This window comes from Peromyscus maniculatus, chromosome 11 (assembly GCF_049852395.1).
Source record: "Peromyscus maniculatus bairdii isolate BWxNUB_F1_BW_parent chromosome 11, HU_Pman_BW_mat_3.1, whole genome shotgun sequence".
In the NCBI taxonomy this organism is placed as follows: domain Eukaryota; kingdom Metazoa; phylum Chordata; class Mammalia; order Rodentia; family Cricetidae; genus Peromyscus; species Peromyscus maniculatus.
The window spans coordinates 40,895,766-40,916,572 of record NC_134862.1 but is presented as its reverse complement, the minus strand read 5'-3'; the positions used below and the strand labels follow the sequence as shown (position 1 = coordinate 40,916,572).

The 20,807-nt window shown below is 43.8% G+C and overlaps 1 protein-coding gene across 30 annotated transcripts in view; it reads left to right on the top strand.

Moving 5' to 3' along the window:
• The window catches only part of Srgap2 (SLIT-ROBO Rho GTPase activating protein 2), a 220,056-nt gene that overhangs the window by 189,233 nt on the left and 10,016 nt on the right, over positions 1–20,807 (top strand). For all 30 annotated transcript variants that reach the window (XR_013043236.1, XR_013043233.1, XR_013043235.1 and 27 more), the window contains 6 exons: positions 1,486–1,546; positions 7,332–7,409; positions 8,152–8,286; positions 10,543–10,648; positions 15,837–16,061; positions 19,234–19,313. Coding sequence is in view for 17 of the 30 variants with exons in the window: in XM_042258095.2 (XP_042114029.1) it covers positions 1,486–1,546; positions 7,332–7,409; positions 8,152–8,286; positions 10,543–10,648; positions 15,837–16,061; positions 19,234–19,313 (685 nt within the window). In the remaining 13 variants the exon portion in view is untranslated. The remainder of the gene's footprint in view (positions 1–1,485; positions 1,547–7,331; positions 7,410–8,151; positions 8,287–10,542; positions 10,649–15,836; positions 16,062–19,233; positions 19,314–20,807) is intronic.

The window sequence follows — 20,807 nt, the reverse complement described above, 5'->3', positions numbered from 1 at the left end:
CATAGTAGTTCCAGGCCAACCAGGGCTACATAGAGAGAGACCCTGTCTCAAAAAAAGAAAAAAACATAGTAATAAAATGAGCTTTTGTGACACTGAGACCTTCCTGGCTCCAGCTCCACTTTGGCAGTATCCTGATCACTGGCAAGCTGGGAACCTACATAGGCCAAGGATCTCTTCTCTCAGCCTGACTCTTTCATGAGACCCAGCTGCTTCCCTTATAGTGGCCAAACCCCATGGCTACAGTTGAAAATCCAAAGCCAGATGGGTGCAATCCAACCTGTGAAATGGGCAGAAGATACAAGAGTCCACCCCACTGTAGAGTCCAGTCTTTCCTGAGCATCTGAAACTAGATTTTAGAGCTGTACCTGATGCTTTTCTTTCACACGGCTGACTTATTACTCGTGTAGCTACATTATAAAAACCTTGCTGATTTTTTGTAGTGATTGGTATGCAGTGTTTGCTGCTCTCTTAGCATATAGTATGAGAGACAGCAAAGCGTTCAGTAACAGAGGATTAAGTCCTGGCTTTTCCACTTACTAGTTAGGTGACACAGGCAGACATTTAAGCTCACCAAGCCTCATTTCTATATTATCAAATGAGAATAAACAACAACAATAGTAATACACCATAGAAGCGATCTATCTAAAAGACTTTGTATGTGGCCCAGCACTTCTATAAATGTAGACATTAATGTTTGTGTACCTGGGGCTGGAGAGATGGTTCAGTGGTTACGAGCACCAGCTGCTCTTGTAGAGGACCCAGGTTCAATTCCCAGCACCCACATGGTGGCTCACAGCCACCTGTAACTCCAATCCCAGGAGATCCGATGTATTCTTCTAGTCTCCTTGGGCATCAGACACACAAGTAGCACACAGATATGCATGCAGGCAAATACTCATATGCATAATATAAAACAAGTAAAGCTTCAAGCTTATAAATAGTTCTGTACCAACAGTAGATATAACTAGCCTTACCACCAATCCCTTTCTCAATTTGTAGACAGCAAGTTGAAACCATATAAATTAAATGGCACAAACAATCAGGATTATATAGCAAAAAGACAAAACAAAATTGGATATCTGGAAAGTCTGCTTTTCATATTCCCATATCATTCTTACTATTTACAAGAGTTGCTTTTACTTTTCTTTCTTACCTTTATTGTGCCAACTAAACCATTTTTCTTTCTTTCTGATTTGTAAGCTTTATTTATTTATTTTATGTGCATGGGTGTTTTGCTGTCTCTGCCTGTCTCTCTGTCTTCTGTCTCTGTCCCCTCACCCCATGCCTCATGCTAAAAAATATAGCCTCATTCTGTCATTTTTAAAACCTCCTGCCACCATTTCCACTACCGTATCCATAGCCACCACTGGAGCATCAGTGCAGTCAGGCTGGGGGCGACCAGATAGCAGTTCTTTCTCCATTTTGGGGACAAACTCGCTTCTCTATCCTTGGTTCTAATGTCTACATTTCTTTTTTGTTTTCCAGGATTCCAGCCAGGCGATTCCTCTGGTGGTAGAAAGCTGCATCCGGTTTATTAGCAGACATGGTAAGCAGGAATGCAGCTTTGCTTATATTTGTAGGAGAGTCAGAACTTCCAAGAATTCTTGGTAGAACAATAATCGAGGTAGCTGGAGCTGGAGAGATGGTTCAGCGGTTAGGAGCACTTGCTGCACAACCATGAGGACCTTAGTGTGGATTCCAGAACTTACACAACAAGAAGAGCAGGATCTTATACACATCTATAACTCCAGTGCTATGGAGGGCAAAGCCAGGAGGATCTCTGGGGCGTGCTGGCTGCCAACGCAGCCTAAAAACATTCTGTAAAATTCAGGCTCAGGAGAGAGACACTGCCTCAAAGGAGTAAGGTAGAGAGTATTAGAATGGAGAACAGCCAACACTGTCCTCTGGCCTCCATAGATGCATATATATACATATATGTGTATACACACATGCATACATATCTGTGCATATACACCAGAGAAAGCAATAGAGATTGCCTTCCCATCCTCACATTCTTAGAAAAGGAATAACATCTTACTTATTCATGTAATGTTTGCTCCTTCAGAAAGGCCATACCTACATGCTGAAAATAGACATGTTTAGACATGTTTTGAAAAAAGCGCTTACCATGCTCTTTTCTAACTTCAGAGTTTTAAAACCCAGCTGCTTTGTGCAGCAAGTCCATATGATAGTGGTAGTGAGACCAGTAGTTATAGCCTTGATGTGGGTGCGTGTCTACGATGGCCTAACTGTTTTGTCCCACTGGCTGAACCAGAGTGGTTTGAAACAATTCCATCTCTAATGTTGCACTGACTGCATATATAATATTTGGATTTTGTCTTAATTTGGTCTCACTAGATACAGTGTCCCCATGAGCTCAGTTAATAACTGTCCTAAAGCTGTGACCACCTTTTAAATGTCTTCAGGGACTGGCTCCTTCTCAGCTTCAGTCAAATTGTACTTACCCTTCCGCTTGGGCAAAGCTAAGAGATTTAGCTTCATTCTTTACCAGCTAACAGCACGCTAGACAGACTTTAGGGTTGGAAATGATTGCCAGCAAGTTTATTTTCCAAAGGTGGAGTATTTACAAAGTACAGATATCTATACTGGCCTTAAAAATGTCTAGAAACTGGCATCAGAACTTGTTTTTAAATACTTAAAAAGGTCATAACATGACCATCCTAGAGCTAAAGAAGCCAAGTGTTGCTAATCTAAATTCCAAGGCAGCCATTTTTTCTTCCATCCTCTTGCCTGTCTCCCTCCCTATAAACTGGGATCTTTCTTAGATTCATTATTGAAACAGTAATTATTTTAGCGTTCTTATAGCTTATTCCTTCTTTCTATCAACTATAAATTTTTAATGTTATCTCAGTTCATTTGAAGTAAGAGCACTGTTCATCACTATTGAACAATCAGCAAATATTTTATAAGCCCCTGACCAATGCTGAGTACCATGCATTGCCAAGAAAGAAAACATAAAGAGAAGTAATACACTATTCTTGTCTCGAAGTGGTTTTATGGTGCGTTTGGAAGAAAATACGCAGATAGTAAATTAATGAAAAGAAATAAAACAGTAGTAATTGACAGTAGCAGAATAAAAAATGTACAAGATAGCAGTAATTAAGTTTTTAAGCAGTAAAAAAATCTGAGTTCAATAGAAGAATAATTATTGGTTCCTAAAGAACAATGGGAAGAAGTTGTGGATTCATTCATCCATGCATTCACTTGTTCGTTCACTACAAAGTCTATATTGATTGCTTATTATAGACCAGTAAAAAGGTTCTTCCCAAACTTTTTGTTCCACTGAAGAACAAACAGATGATCAGCCAATATACAAATTGACTTGCAATATTTCCAGCGCTGGTGTGTGTCATGAAGAAAAGCAAAGCAAGGTGCAGGATGGAGAATGGAGAGAGGCACTCGGGGGTGGGTCACAGAAGCCTCTTCTCACACTTGAGTCGAGTTGTGAGGAAGAGGGAAAGTGATGTGTCCATCTGAGAAAGAGTGTTTTGTGGAGAGAGAACCAAAGTACAGAAACTATTGACGTGTGTAAGGAAAAGTACACAGGCTGAAACAGAAAGAGTGAAGGGAGGCTTTCATATAAGAATAAAGATTTACAAATATATGGACTATATATGTATCTTCTCATTTCTACAGAAAAACACAGGAACAATGAGTCTCGAATCTAGTGTTTTACGGGTTGCTCATTACAAGTAGACAATGGATGCAAATAGTGGAGGAATGGAAAATAAAATAAGGAATGAATCTATTCTCTTGTGTGGTTTTCACTTTAGAATGATGTTAGTGGTTTCCATACATGAAAGATAGATAGATAGATAGATAGATAGATAGATAGATAGATAGATAGATAGATAGATAGATAAACAAATAAATAAATAAATATGTAAATAAAAGCCCAAATAGAATGTGAGCAGTAATAAGTAAACCTAGCTGCATTGCAGATGAGGAGAATGAATCACTAATAAATAACTTTAGAAAACAATATTTCAACTATAAGACTTTCTACCTATGGCTCCATTGGTAAAGTGCCCACTGTGCAAGTTCAAGGACCTGAGTTCATATCCCCAGAACCCACATAAAAAGCTGGGCATGGCAGCGCACGCCTGTAACCCCAGTGCTAGCTGTATGTTGGAAGCAGAGACAGGCAGATCATTGAGCCTCATTGCCCGGCCAGCCCAGCAAAAGCAAAGAGCTTGAAGTTCAGCAAGGAACCTTATTTCTAAAGTAGCAAAGGTAGAGAACAATAGAGGAGGATACCTGATGTTGACCTGACCTCTACACACGCATGCACGCACATGTGTATACACCCACACTAGCAAGTACCTGCAATGCTACACACACTCAAAGACAAAAGGACGTATAAATAAATGTGTGTATAAATAAATGTGTGTGTGTGTGTGTGTGTGTGTGTATGTGTGTGTGTGAATTAATACTCTATCACAGAAAGTGTTGGTTAGCAAGTAGAAGTTTTGTGTATTCTAGGACTAAACAATAAATACGTTGTTGACTTGGAATTGTGGGAGATGGATGTCTGTTAAGACAAACTCTCACTGTGTAACTATGACTGGCCTGGAACCTCCTAGAAGAACCATGCTGGCTCCAAATTTCGGTGATCCTCCAGCCTCAGCCTCCAAAGTGCTAGAATTGTAGGTCAGAGCCACCACTCCTGGCCATTGCTGATTTTTTTTTTAAATTTCAGTACATAATAGCTAGTCAAAAAGTATTTGTATAGTTGAATTGGCTGTTTGCACAAGGAAAAAATTCAAGGAATTCATGGAGTCCCTAAAAAGCTATGCTTCAGTTTTCTGTATGTGTATATTTAGTGGATTCATAACCTTTGTTAGCCTCAAAAGAGCCGATGGCACACCAAATGCTAGGAATTTTTACATCCTAACAGTTATCATATCCTCTGGAAGATAAATATTATTATAGATCCCATTATATAGGTCAGGAAACTAGCACTCTTCATAGTGATGGGTCATGGTGATCCATGAAGGTATTCAAGAGGAGGACTTTGAGGAACCACTCAAAGTAACCATGAAGGAATTTTATTTTAATCTACCATTTTTAAGAAAGGAATGTGAGGTGGTTGTTGCAACAGTCACTTCAAGAGTTAGCTAGGAGAGCAACTCTTAGCAACAGCTAAGTGCAGCAGGCTTTATGTCATTTCCAAATAGCTTACCCAAATCCAAGGGACTTTTACACTTTTATGTTAGTGTATGCTGAGAAGAAACGGAGAATAAAGATTGTGGATATCTTATTTTGGTTATGCATTATAACAAAAGGCCAACTGGTTTCTCCTTTCTGGAAAATGTCTTGTTTCTCCTCTCTGAATTGTCACATCAGATCCTCTAAAGATTCTGTCTGGTGGGCCAGTGAGGTGGCTCAGCGGGTCACAGTGTTTGCCTTGCAGCTGATGATGTGAGTTAATCCTTAGAATGTGGACCTCCACACATGTACCATGGCACACAGACACACAGACACACACACATACACACACACACACACACACACACACACACACACACACACACACACACACAGAGTAATAAGTGGTCCTAATCCAGGGCATCCATTCTCCAGGAGGACTGGAGACCAGACTGAAGTATTTGCGGCCAGTTGTCTGATTTCCAACAAGTTCATCTCTCACTTGTTCTTCCTTGGTCCCACAGGCCAAGGCTACATTCCTTAGCCATCCAACCTACCCAGAAGCACTGAGGTAACCCTTTCAAGAAGTTGGGTAGTACTTTCCCAGCTAAAACATACCAAGTAGCCTGGTTTGAGATGACATTTCCTTATACCCTGTGTTTCTGCTAAGTCTTTGGGTGTGTTTCTGTTTCTGTCAGAGCCTTGCTATTTATGAAACATTCTGTGTTAAACAACAATTTCTGGCTCTCATACCCCATTTTGTAACTAACACAGTACCACCACACTGGCACTGATGGAATTTTAATGTTGCTTGCCATTCTGCGCAGGATATTTTAGAGATTACCTTAGAGGGACAAACAACTTCCATCTTATTACAAGCCAGGTAATCACATTCCCTTCACTTACTCTCAGTCAGATTTCCACAATTTCAGTCTTGGCCTGTGTGGTATTAGCTCCAGAAAGCTAACTAATAGAATATAGCTCCCCTCACTTCAAGGGTAATTCTGAAACATCTAGCAAAATACAGCATTATTCTATTTTGTTTGTTTTTCTAGATTCAATCTGAGGTTTATATCAAGGCTTTTAGAGGATCACACAGAGAAACATTGACAAAGGAGATCTGGGCTTGGGAAAGACTGAAAGTCCTGATACAGCTAGGGATATTAGCTAAGCCCTTTGCTGGGCCCGTCACTGGGGATGTTACAGTTGCATGTGTGGCGTTCTCTGTCATCTGTGCCTGAGTACAGACAGGCCAAGATGGCTCCCTCCCATCCTCTGCACTTGCAAACCAATAGGCCCCATGTCCGACACTGAAAACTGAGTCTGTGATTGCAGCCACAAGACTTCCTTTGAGCTCTGGTCCTGGTTCTTCTTGCTGTGTCGTCATTTACCAGTCCCCTCGTCTAGAAGATGGGATTGCCTCTAACCCTGACCTTGTAAGGTTATGTGAGGACCAAATACTTTATAGGAAAGCGTGAGTGGCAGCCATTATATAAGCATTATTTTTCATGGCTGTCTACTCCAGCAAAACCATGAGGAGAGTTTCTTGCACACTTTGTAATACAATCTTTACATGTTTTCTTTAGAAAAAGGTAGCAAGCAGTCAGGGATCAGTGCCTAGGACAAGAACTGACAATGTTGAGTGTTCATTTTTGTCTTTATGTCCTGCTTTTCATCAGTTCAGAAAGCATTTTCTCCTAGAATTATGGGGCTAGTATTAAAATGCTAAAGAAATCATAACAGCCTCAGTCCTCCTCTGCTAACCTCTAATGCTACCTAATGCGTTGCCTGCCAAGACCACCTCCATTCTTAACCACGGGCAATAAGAAGGCACCACCCAGCGGCTTCCCCACTCCACGGGTAGGAACATAAAACTAAGGTCAGGAGGCCACAACCGGGGAGTCTCCCCTAGAATCAGAGGAGGGTGTGAACATCCTTTTCCTTAAGTCTTTGGCCAGATGCTTTCTTTATACTAATGTCTCATAATCCTCCCAGAGACTTTTCCAACATCACTGCCCTGTTTTCCTCCTTTGTCCTAAACCAGAAAAGACAAAATACTTAAATACATGGTACCAGTGGAGATGGGTATCATACTAATCTTGACCACATGACTGCGAACTTGCTTTCTTTCACTTTGACCACTTCATTTTGTGTGTTTCTAGGCCTACAACATGAGGGGATTTTCCGGGTGTCTGGGTCACAAGTGGAAGTGAACGACATAAAAAACGCCTTTGAGAGAGGTGAGGTGGGAGTAAACAGCCTTAAGACGAGTGTGTCGGCCCTGGGGAGTTGGCTCCGCCTTTTCCCCTCGAGTTCCCTGTGCTTACATAGAAGCCTAAGGGACTGCCCGTTTTCTCTGGACTTTCGGGAGGTACACAGAGATGCTGAGACACGTCCCAGCTTCCTTCTTTCTTAGCCCCACCCATCCTGCCTCATTCCTGTGATGATCTGCCAAAACCCAAGTAGTTACTATATATCCAGACAGTTAATAGCCTCATCCAGAACCCTTGGTGGCAGTTAATATCAAGGCTAATGTGCCTGCTCATTGTATCCCATTTATCATCTTGTGGTCTATTAAGGTAATGGGCAAGCTTTGGCAATTTCTGTCACTGTAATGGATATATATAGTTTCAATTTAAGGTTGGTGTTATCATTAAATTTAATTACACTTGATATGAAAATTTCCATTGGGATTGTGGGATGACTGTTCTGTCAGTAGGTGTCCTCTGATACGGTAGTCAGAGAAGCTGGCCTCCTGGCCTTGTTTTCTCTCCACCAGAGGCTCAGGCTCCTCCCAGTTTCCTGATTCTTGTGAGAGAATCTTGGTTCCACTCCCAACCCACAGGGAATGTTGATTAGCCTGAACAGTCTGCCACATCATGGCCGTCATGCTGGGTAGAGAGAGAGAATGAGATGAGGATGCTATGGTGATTTGCCTAACTCGCTTTCTTTCCTTTTGGGGTGGGGGCTACCCGTCTTCAGGAGAGGACCCTCTGGCTGGGGACCAGAATGACCATGACATGGACTCCATAGCTGGTGTCCTCAAGCTTTACTTCCGGGGACTGGAACAGCCGCTCTTCCCCAAGGACATCTTCCATGACTTGATTGCCTGTGTCAGTGAGTATCATTATCCCCACAGATGGCAGCACGATACTTGGAAATTTCCGTCAGCTTGTTTCATCATAAGCTTTTCAGTAAAGTTTTTCTTTATTTCTACCAGTGAGTTTTGCTTCTTTATCTCCACCGTTTTCTCCCTGGTAGGGAGAAAAAAAAGAATGATTTAACAGTAATAGTATAGAATCTAAGTCAAGACTCTTGGCTTTTTCCTTTCTAATTTATCTCAGTCACTAATTCCTTTACATCTCTGGGTTTATTGTCTTTAGTAAAATGCTTTTATATTAGCTTATACACAATGTCTGTGCTATTAATAGGACCAGAGGAAAGTAAACACTGACCCTGCTCCCTACTTGTTTTGTGTGTGCCCTGATTACCTGCTACACATATTCACATGTGTCTGCAAACAAGAAAAGCCCGTTTGTGCACTTAAAAGTACCATTTAGTATTTTCCCAGAGAAAGAGCTCTGTTTTCTTTAGAGTTCTCTTTTAGGGCTTGGAAAGCTATTCCTAGACATTTAGTTTAGTTCATGATACTGAAGCATCCTATCACTTGATTCCACAGAAAGCAATCCATGGAAATTTAAATTAATACCAAGTTATTCAGGAAGCAGATTATCCTATTTAGGGTTTCTATTGCTGTGATTGAAAAAAAAAATGACCAAAAGCAACTTGAGGAAGAAGGGGTTTATTTCACCTTACACTTCCATTACTAAGGGAAGTCAGGACAGGAACTCAAGCAGGGCAGGAACCTGGAGGCAGGAGCTGATGCAGAGGCCATGGAGGGGTGCAGTCAACTGGCTTGATCCCCATGCTTTGCTCAGCCTGCTTTCTTTTTTTTTTTTGATTTTTTGAGACAAGGTTTCTCTGTGTAGCTTTGCGCCTTTCCTGGGACTCACTTGGTAGCCCAGGCTGGCCTCGAACTCACAGAGATCCGCCTGCCTCTGCCTCCCGAGTGCTGGGATTAAAGGCGTGCGCCACCACCGCCCGGCTCACTCAGCCTGCTTTCTAATAGCACCTGAGACCACCAGCACCCACAGTGAGCTGGGTGCTCCCACATGGATCAAGAAAACACCACAAACTTACCCACAGGCTAATCTGGTGGGGGCATTTGCTTAGTTGAGGTCACTCTTACCAAAGGACTCTAGCTGGTATCAAGTTGACATAAAGATAGCACTACATAGACCCTGTCTATATGATGGTAAAGATAAAGATAGATAAATACAGAAGATAAAGAGAGTAAATACAGAAAAGGTTTTTCCCAGGTTGAACAAAGCCCTTGTGCCTCCCGAATTTTCAGTTGGCCCCAGCATTTGGTCTGAATACTTACTTGTTCTTCTCTTGGTTGTTCTGAGAAAAGCCTGGGGCATTTGGGATACTAGCTCTCTTTGTTGCCCATGTATTTGTGAGAGTCTAATGGAAAGGAGTTAATGTGGACGATTACATACATGCATTACTTAGGTCATATCCTCATGTCTTTTCCAAGACTGGACCTAAGTGAAGTCTCTTACATGGGACTGGAGTCGCCAAGACACACCAGAATCCTCAGCTCCCCAGTTCTTCTTATTCTTGCTCCCAATCCAGTATTTGCTATTTCTTATTCATATAAGACAGCCATATCAAGTCCATCTTGGGACACTGTGGAAGTCAGAGGCTGTTCTTGACAGAGGCCACAGGCAGATGGCCAAATCTGTACTAACGTGACCACAGCACAAAAGTCAGGAATCTTCTCTAGTCTTCTTGACAGATTTTACTACTTATCCAGGGTCCTGCTCTCGACTCTCTGTAGTCAGGCTCTGTTCATCTCTACTTTAGATAAGGGAAGTGGAAGCCAAACTTATGCAGAGGAGGAAGAGGTAACTATGTATACAGGGGTCAAGGAAGGACTCACACAGCCTCTGTCCCTTCTCATGTGTGGGACCCTTCAAGGCTGAGCATTCAGTAGTCATGACAGGATTAAGGTCAGCTCTGTGCCTGTTGCTGTTTAAATTAGAGCAGGGAGCATATCAAACTAGTCTGTGCCTGTGGAGCATACACCCTGATTCCTCTATCAGTCAGGCTGTGGGTCCCAGCATGTGGTCCCTTGTAGCAGCCTCATTCCGCAGAGCATCCAAGATAAACTCATGTCACTGTGCCAGGGCTGACTGTGGGCTCGCTCTGCTTGCTCTGAGTTACACTGCTTGTGAAAAGAAGATTCGGACCGCTCCTCTCCGGGACTGCAGTCACGCTGCAGAGTAACACATGCCTTTCTTCTTTCAGCAATGGACAACCTGCAAGAGAGAGCTGTGCACATCCGGAAAGTCCTTCTGGTCCTGCCCAAACCCACTCTGATTATCATGAGATACCTCTTTGCCTTCCTCAATCAGTGAGTAGCCTTCACAGTGGAAAAGTGTGGTTTTGTCAACGTCAAGGTGGCTTTGACTACCCAGGACTTTCATAGGGATCTATGTCTAATCATCCATCCTAACAGACACTTAACTGAGCATCTGCCATATGCCAACTGCAGTGCTAGGCTATTAAAAATACAATGTTAAATGAGAAAAGAAAAGCCTTTTATCATTAGCTCATGGTCCAAGGAAAGAAACAGACGATAGTAGATACATGGGGTAGAATAGTTGTAAGAAGAAAAGAGGAAAGGTGGGGAGAGAGTTCAGAGGTCTAGTGGACAAAAGATGAAAGAAGAAGAGCTGGTCTAGAGATGTGCTCGGCACGAAGGCCTGTCTGAGAAGACCAGGTGGAAGCAGAGCTGAACGGTGAGAAAGGAGGGCTCTGAGGACATAGGAGACTTGAGAGCCTCAGTAATGAATAGGAAGTTTGAATCTGGGAAATGACTTCAAAGCCTTTAAAGAGAAAAATGACATGATCTTGACATTTAGGTATTCATCTTCAAGCCTGCCAGTTACTTTGGAGAAGTTACTGAGAAGGTCTAAGAGAGGCCATGGCATGGTCTAGCTGAGGTGTTGGTTGGCCAGAAGGTGACAGAAAGGGTCAGTCTTAGGCTATACTTGGAACACTGGGTGAGACAGGCAGTGCTTACCATGATCCCCAGCCTTCTCCATGTTCTCATATGCCATCATGCTGGTTCTAGGTTTCCATAGAGCCAAGAAATAGTTCTGTGGATTCCTGAATCCATCAAAACGGGGAAACAAAAGATAAACCAGAGGGCCAGAATGTTTTAGTTTTAGCACATACCTTGTGAATATTGAAATCGTCATACATAGTTAGTCTTTGTTTAAAATGACTACAGCTTTAGAGTCCATTTCACAAGCTTCATCCTATTTAGACATTCATGATTGGCCCAGCCTTATAGCGCTCTGGGATTCGTAGACCCTGCCTAAGACCTTATTGGGAAGCCCACATCATCACCTATCCCAACACAGAACTACAGAGAGTCCTGGCTCTGTAGTCTGCATCTCCCCTAAGTTAACTCGGACAGAGTCCTAACTCAGCACCCCATCTGTCCTTGAGATGAACTCCTCAGAACTCCTCAGTTATGTGTGCTCATTCATAGCCTGGAGACACTTCTCACTACTCTATGGTTAGTCAATCCCCTTAGGGCCCAAGTCACTGCTTGTTCACATCAGCCATACCTACCCTAACCTGAGCCTTGTATGTCCCCCGTGAATTAGGAGCATGACAGAGGCAGTCAAATAGACCAGCTGGTAGAAACAGGGAAGACATAGATTAACTTGTCTTTCCTGGACTTTCAGGGGAGAGAAAAAATAGAGTAAGCATGATGCAGTATAAGAGACAATGGCCATTATTAGGAAAAAAAGCATTAAAATTATTAATTTGTTTGTATGTATATATTTTTAAAGTATTGTACTGATCAACCGGGTGTTATATGGAAAAGGTGAAGCATTTATACTCACAGTGTTTCTGAAAAGAGTAGCGTACAGGACACAGTTTGTGAAGTCTCCATGGGAAGATGACAGCAATAAAGTGAATTGCATCAGGAGTTGGCATGGAGACGACTTTACGTGGACCCACACTTTGGGGAAGCACACTTTAATCCTGGCTGAAGTTTGTTCTTGTACACATACTGAATCTCAAGGAGGCAAACTAATAGTATCTGTAGGCTGGCACTTGAGGTGCAGCTTAGTGGACTCACATTGTGGTGAACAAGACGTTGCGTTAGGGCTGTGGATCGCCTCTGAATGTGCAGCTTGGGGACGTTCTGCCTCTGAGCTCACAAAATGTTCATACAGTAGGATGTTGTTTAGCCATAAAAAGGAATGGAGTATCGACACATGCTGCCATGCGGATGAACCTTGAAAACACTGTGTTGAGGCAATGAAAACTAAATATTGTAAGATTCCGTTTATATGAAATCTCCAGAACAGGCAAACCCGTAGAAATAGAGAGTAGGTTCCTGGTAGCAGGGACTGAGAGGAAGGTTGGAAAGTACCTGTTTAGTGAATACCAGGTTTCTTTCAGGGATGATGAAAATGCTGTGCAACTTAGAGGTAATGGTTACACAACATTGTGAATATGCAAAATGCCACTGAATTGTATACTTGTATTTATTATTATTTTTATTTAGAATACAAAGTGATGGGTTTCATTATGATCTTTTTATACATATAGTCCATTTTGCTTTGTTCTTATTTGCCGCCCATGCCCCCCACTTCTTACCAGTCTTCTTCCTCTTCCAAACAGTGCCGACTTCCGCTTTCATGTCACACATAGTCCACTGCTCCCTTCCTCTTCTCCCTCCCCACCTCCTTTAGGCCTTCTCTTCCTTCCTAGTCCCTTCTTTGTTTTCACATCACATCTATTTAGTATTTATGGCACCCACATTCTGATTTCCATAGTAGCTGCACCAGCTTACATTACTGCCAGGCTTATATAAGGGTTCCTCTTTCCCAACATCTGGAAAACACTTTTTGTCAGTTATTTTCTTGATGACAGCCTTTTTGACTGGTATGCAATAGATTCTCAATTACCTTTGTGTGTGTGTGTGTGTGTGTGTGTGTGTGTGTGTGTGTGTGTGTGTGTGTGTGTACCTGTGTGTATGTGTGCATGCACGAGGGCAGGAGTTTGAAGCAGAAACCATGGAGGAATGGTGGTTACTGACTTGCTCCCATGTACAGCTACACTTCTTTACACAGTCCAGGCTTACCTGCCTATGGTACAGTGGACTGAGCACCCCCTGCATCAATAGCAATTAGGAAAATTCCCAAGATATATGCTCACAAGCCCATCTGATGGGAGCAGTTCTTCAGCTGAGGTTCCTTTTTTCCAGGCAAGTCAATGTTGACAACCAAGATAAGCAATCACAAGGTTCTTGATCCTTTTTTGTTTCTGTTTCATTTGGTTTGGTTTTTAATGGGAATCAGAAATGGACATAGATTCATAAGACTACTAAATAGACTACAGTTCACAAAGATATGACCCCTTCCAGATCTTCATCACTGGAGCCTCTTATGAATAGGACAGTCTTTTCAGGGTTGGGGACAAGATACTTCACATCCTTCATCTCTTATAGAACTTTTGCCCAGGGTCTTGGGAACAGAATGCTTCCCTTCAACTATCGCACTTCCCAGAAACTCTGGTTTCTTGTTGTTACTACAACTCTTACCAGATCACATTAAAGAAACACGGCTTTACTGAGCTTTCTGTCTCCAACATACCAGGACCTGGCTCACTACAGCATCATCATATGGCATCTCATGTGTGGGTCATTTCTTCTGAGGTTATCAAAGTAATAATCTCTCCTGTTTCTCTCCAGTTTTAATCTGATGATAAAGCAGACTTATATATTTCCCCAGTCTTTTCTAAACCTCTGTTTTCTTTTAACTCTGGGACCAGAGAAGAATTTTAAAATTAATTCTCTAATAATTCCTATGAACTGGATATGGTGGTACAGGACTGTGATACCAGCATTTGGAAAGCTGAGACAGGAAGACAGTGAGTTTGAGGCCAGATTGAAGGACATAATGAATTCCGGCCTTAAGCAAAACCAAATCATCTCCTGTGAGGCCATCTAGTCACTGAGATGATACCCCTCCCCACTGGCCTCTCCTGCATTTAGTTTTGATATTGTGGAATAATAGTGCTTTGTAGCTGCTATTTTCCATGGCAGTTGTTCACACCATGCCATGCCATTTCTGATGTCCTACAGTGATTATAGAAGGACCACAGGATGTGTGTCAGATGCTCCAGCAGAGGAGAAAGCCATTTGTTAGTGGAAAAACAGCTTTGTAACATGAGTCTGGATGTGGGGCACACTAGAAATAAATTTCACCCAGTCCAGGATGGCAGTGGTATCCAGAGGCTCAAGTCTCTTCGGCATCTGTCAGAACGGGACACCGAGAAGCTACTGCTGATGACCATAGGAAGGCCAAGCTCCTCAGCAATGTCCATAGTCCTTCAAGCTTTGTAGAGGATGTGCCCAAAGTCAGCTCGGCCTTCTCTGCTAGGACAGACAGTGTTTGACCATGGCAATTCTAATAAAGGACAGCACTTAATTATGGCTTACAATTTCAGATGTTTAGTCGATTGTCATCATCGTGGTGGGGAAAGTGGTGGCATGCAGGTAGACATGGTAGAGGTAGCTGAGAGTTCTACATCTGGTTCCACAGGCAGCAGGAAGAGAGAGACACTGGACCTGGCGTGGGCTTTTGAAACCTGAAAGCCCACCCCCAGTGACACACTTCCTCCAACAAGGCCACACCTCCTAATCCCTCCCAAGTAGTGCCACTCCTTGATGACTAAACATTCAAATATATGAGCCTCTGAGCCATTCTTATTCAAACCACCACAGGCACAGACCCATGGGGACTCAGCAAGCATAGTGATGGTTGAGTGTTTGGGTCCTTGGCCAAGGCTGGGGTGTGACTAGAGCAGCTGCCGACTGAGAATGGGAAGAATCTCTAAATAAATAAACAGTAATGAAATTAGCCTACATCCAAGGGAACCCCAAGCAGAATACAAACAGAATGCATGATTAATTCCTGGATATACCAATACAAGAGGATATTATGAAAATGTTAAAACAATTGCCTTAGCTGTTCCAAAAAGAATTCACTGTCCTGGTGGAATAAAAAAGCTAATCAGCTGACTATATTTCTAAAAGTATAGTATTTGGAATAGAAAATGCCCAATAATTTGATTCGTTTGTATGCATGCATGAAAGCATGTGATGTGACTGTTTCCCAGAGCAAGCTGAGGTCCCCATCTGCTCGGTTGTTTAGGGAGTTGTCTGTGGGAACCATATCCAGTTCTGCAGAGTTAGATGTTCTCAGAGCAGGGTGGCTCTGATGTGTAAGGTCAAAGGTAAGGGTAAAGATGAGACTCGTAAGGATTTGATTGGGGAACTGGAGAAAGGGGTTGGACCTGCTTGCAGGTCTGACATCTTTCCTGGGCTCCTGAATAACCATCAGTAGTCACTCTCTTCTCCCCACCTGACTTCCCAGAAGGCCTCTGGTGCCCAGGAAGGCAGGTGGCACTTTGTGGACTTCTGACTTTCCTTCTGGCGATGTCTCTTGTGTTTGTGTTTTCTGGGCATTCATGTGAGAGCTTTCCAATTTCCCCCTTCCCTCTCCCTCCAGCTTATCACAGTTCAGTGAAGAGAACATGATGGACCCCTACAACCTTGCCATCTGCTTCGGGCCCTCACTGATGTCAGTGCCAGAGGGCCATGACCAGGTGTCCTGTCAAGCCCACGTGAATGAACTGATTAAAACCATCATCATCCAACATGAGAACATCTTCCCAAATCCCAGGGAGCTGGAGGGCCCCATCTACAGCAGAGGAGGAAGCATGGAGGATTACTGGTAGGGGCCAGGGAGGGGAGGAGGGGAGGGAATGCCTGATAATAACTGTGTAGGGGCCAGATGGTCAAGCAAAACCCAAAGGGAAGCAGCCAGGTCCTCCCACCTCCACTTACAGGTTCTGCAGGTGGCAGGGGTTGGCTGTTCTCCCGTCTTAGACCCACCTACAGAATAAGTGTTACTTCACCAAACCTCCCTTTTATTTTTTCTTTTTCATGAGTATTGTATAACTAGGGACCATCCTGAAAGATGATGACAACATCCAGGAAAAGAGAGTTTACAAAGTGGTGTTTAGACCTGCTGTTCATCAGACAACAGTGCCCAAGCTGTGCACTGTGCTGGAAACAGAGCTGAGCCCCAGGGAATCCTGTTCTGAAGGAGGCAGAATCTCCTGCCTGAGTTTGTAAGACGGCACAACAGAATGATTTCAGAAATGTGTGACAAGAAAAAGGCGTAAACTTACCTGGGGCAGTTAGGCACAGTTCTACTCCCCACCCCCAGGAAAGTATGAGGTTATGTAGACAAGGTTTTTCATAGTCTAGCCTGAGCACAGAATTCTAAAAGGAACCTCTGGGTACATTTGTGGTAGACTACCTCTTTTAGACAAATGAATCATTTCCCCCCCCCCTCAAAAAATGGAATACTACTTCCCTTTTATAGACAAACTCCTTGCAACCCGGAGAGGCCAGTGCAATGTTTCAGCCCACCCCAGTATTTGGGGAGTCAACCCTGATCACTTATCTTCTAGGATAAGGCTCCATCCAGTACCCCACACATAAACTGTAATACCACTTTACAGTGCCTTTTTTCACTAACCCCTGGTGTCCCATGCCTCCTCCCTTCTTTCCTAAATGGATTTTCAATAGAAGCTGAGGACATAGCCAGACCAAATCTAGATTTAACATCTGGAACCAATCCTTCCAGCCCCATTGCTATCAACCTTAGTAGGAGAGGACAAGGCATGTGTTTACTTAATTAGCAGCCAGTCGGTCCATGATCCTCCATGACCCTCTCAGAACCGCTGCCCAGGGAGTGAAGAAAACAATATTTGTGCCTCTCTGAACTTCCTAAGGCAGTGGCTTCCTTGGATCCACTTTCTCCTGGACTTTTGATCCTAGGTCTGCCTCTGAGCTTCTGTCACTGACAGGTGGTTAGTGGTGAACGGGGCTGTTGGCCCATTAGGTGAGCTCCAAGGATATACTCTCTTGCACATGACCCCCCTTTGCATGAGAATTAAGAGCTGTGGGATGGTGTCTTTAGTTCTTGCCTTTACCTGTAAAGTTGGCCTTAGCTTCTTAAATATCAAATGACTGCAGGTTCTGGACCAGTAAAGGGGCAGAGTGCTCCCAGCTCCCTGATCCTCAGTCCTTACCCAGGGACGGAGACCAAGGAGTATGGTTTACAGGACACATACGTGAAAGCTGCTTCTTCTTCTAGTTTTCTCCCAGGTGTTTCCTCAGCCTTTACCCCATGTGTTGTGTATGTGATATTTATGGAATATACCACACAGGTAATCATTGTGCCACTGTCCCAGGCCTTGGGCCAGAGCACCAAGGAGCAATTGTCAGTGACCTTGCTCCTGACCTCTCTTATTTCGGAAGAAAGAGAGATACGATCACAGTGAGCTAAGGCAGTGAAAAGATAAGCCCCCCAATTCTGGAGAGTGGCCAAGTGATCAGGACCATGAGGGAGAAGAGGCACCAGGCTGCTCTCCACAGATGTGGAAAGTACATTTCTGACTACCTACTTACTAGTCTCCAAACCAGACTGTGTTTGCCTAGGACCGCTGCTGGGACCTTGGGGCTCGGGTGTTGATAGGGGCGTAGGAGGGGAGACGCGTGGGATTTTAGGACTACGTGGAACCTCAAAAAGCATCATTCTTTTACCATGGTGCAGATTTCAAAGTGGAAAGCCCAGACCAACAGCACCAGATCCTGTGGGACCAGAATGAAATGCAGATTCTCCAACCTTAGACAGATCTTGTGACTCAGAAAAGCTCAGAGTGGGATGATGTATGATTTTTAGCAGGTCCTCCAGGGCTCCCTGCAGTGTGAGGACTGATGCTTTGATGCCTTAGTGGCTGCTCAGGAATGAACCTCCACCCTGGGCAAAGGTTTACCTTTGTCCTATGCACCACTGATGCATTTCCAGAATGCCACCAAACTCATGGGATGGTTTTTAGGCCCAGAAAACAGTGAGGAATTATACCCATGTTTTTGGTGTTTCATTTTTGTTTTGTTTTTAACAACAAAGAATACCTATTGATGTTCTACCAGCGTTTTCTCTGGAGCTTAAGAGCCCTCCTAGGCCTAGCTTTACCTGGTCTCTAGGGAGCTTCCTAGAAGGAAAGGCTTGTGTACTGGGCAGGGAGAGGTTCCATGGCAGGAGGCACTGGAGTGTGATGTTCATAGACCTACCTGGAAGGATTGGCTTGTTGGTACCTATTGCCAGAGGAGACAACTTTAGACGGGGTGCTCTTCAAGAGCATCCACCTCCTCCCTGAGCCAGAAGATAAGAGAAGAAGTCCTTCCTCAGTAACCTGTAGACATTCTCAACTCTACCTTGGGTGACTTAAGGGAAGATAGTTTTGTTTGGAGAACTTGGCTGAGCTTTCATCCCCTGGCCTCTAGTAAACTCTGATGGTCTCCAGCAGATCCTTTCACCTTTGCTCTCCTCACCTCCTCCTGTCTCCTCAGTGCACAGGCCAGAAAGTCACACAGCTCCCCAGGGCACCAAGTGAAGGAAGCCGGTACAGAGGTAACGCTCCCTGAGCGCTCTCATGCCAAAGCCTTCACTAAGTCATGCCAGTGACTCCTCACACGGCCGTCTGTTAAAGACAGTGAAACCAACCTGCTGTCTGACATCAGAGCCGTTTCCAGACCCACTGTTCTGACAGAACCAGGAATGAATTCATGAAGAGTTGACCTGAGCAGTTGGGGGCTCTGTGTTTTCCAAAGAGTTTGTCACTTCAGAGGCCTTCCCTTTCTCTCAAGGGTTTAAGTAGTGACAAGTGGTTTGGGGAGCAGAACCTCCAGAGATCCCTTATTCTTAGCAGTTGGTGACTGTGTGCTTAGGGTGTAGCAAGCCCACAGTTGTTCCAAGGAAGCTGTGTCAAGGGAAGAAGAGAACTTTAGGAGCAAATACTGATGTCCCAGTTGTTCCTCTTCTGTGGCAGTGACAGCACTCATGGAGAGACGACCTCTGCTGAAGACTGCGCCCAGGATGTGACAACAGAGCACCACACGAGTGATGACGGTATGCTATTAGTATTGCAGAAACGATGATGTGTATTGTGCATTCAGTGCACTCTGCTGTCCAGAGGGCCCTAAGGAGAAGAAATACAGAGTTTCTTGTCTTTCCTTTCCTTGGAGGGACATTCTCACATAGGCGACCAAACCAGAGGTGAATAACTAGACCTTGTGTAGTCCTTCAGCTTCCCTGCCCCACCTCTTAGCTCCCTATCTAGCCTGAGTCCAGTAGATAGAAGCCCTTAGTGCTGCCAGGTGACTGGAAACCAAAGCAAAGGAAAGCTCATTTAAAAAACATCAAGCCTGGGGAATAGAGATGCTAGGTGCCAAGAACGCAACAGAAGCCAAGTGAGGGAGTGGGAATGAGGACACAGAAACCACACGCTTGCATGCCTGCCAACTGGAAAAATTGACCCTTCCAAAGGACAGATTTGTGTGTGCTGAACAGCCTGTGAGTGTGCATCCAGGGGTGGAATGCTCAGCTGTCATCCTCGAACCCCTCTAGAGTGCCCATGATTTATTAGAGTCTGTCCAGCCAGCACTTTTCCCTGCTTCCAGCCGTTCCACACCTCCATTTCTGGATCACTTGGTCTCTGGAAGTCTCAGCGGTTGACAAGGGGCCTCAGAATTTTATGGGCAGAAGAATAAAATGGCACAGTCTGCAGAGCTTTGCCTGCCCCCTGCCTTGCTAGAAATCCTGCAGTCTGGAGACGGCTTTTGAAGGGAGAGAGAGGACTTCTTGTTCAGATCCTGGTGTTAGAGGGATCAATATGATCTTTAGGAGAGAAGTTGGTATTACTGGAGAATTCAGTATTCGGAGCTGCCTTGTTCTCATACTGTCAGAGGCTTTATCTTTGGTGAGGTAGATGGGACAACTGAGAATAAGAGGTCAGCAAGTCAAGTGACGTACCTAAGACTATAGAGAACCAAGACTGGACTTCTAAGACACTGGTTCTGCAGTGGAATCTCCAGCCAGCCCATGTAGGACTGACTTTCCACCCAGAGCTTCATGGGCACAGGCTTATTTTTAATCAGCCTTCCTCTCTGCAGTGGTATTTATGACCTAATGGTTCTGTCTTGGAGAGCCCTCTACTTACTATCCAGTCTCTCCTGCGGCCTAGAACAGATAAGTGTGGACAGCGATGACCAGATGTCCAGATCCCACAGTGCTGGGGCACTATTCTAAGTTCTTCACAGATTGTAAATGACTCCTCCTAACAACTTCATTCCTATCATTTCATTTTATAGATGAGGAAAGAAAAGCCCACATAGAAGTAAAAACACATTGCACTTCCAAGCCCCCTTCAACTTTTTAAATTATTTTCATATGTATTTTCCATATATTTATTGTAAACCACTTTCTATGTTTTACATTCTACTGGAATGAATGAATAACACAAATAAATTACTTAAAATATAGTATAATTCAAATGTTAGATGGCTGATAGATTTACTATATGATCAGAAGAGACATACTGCTGAAAAATACAGTATGATGGGC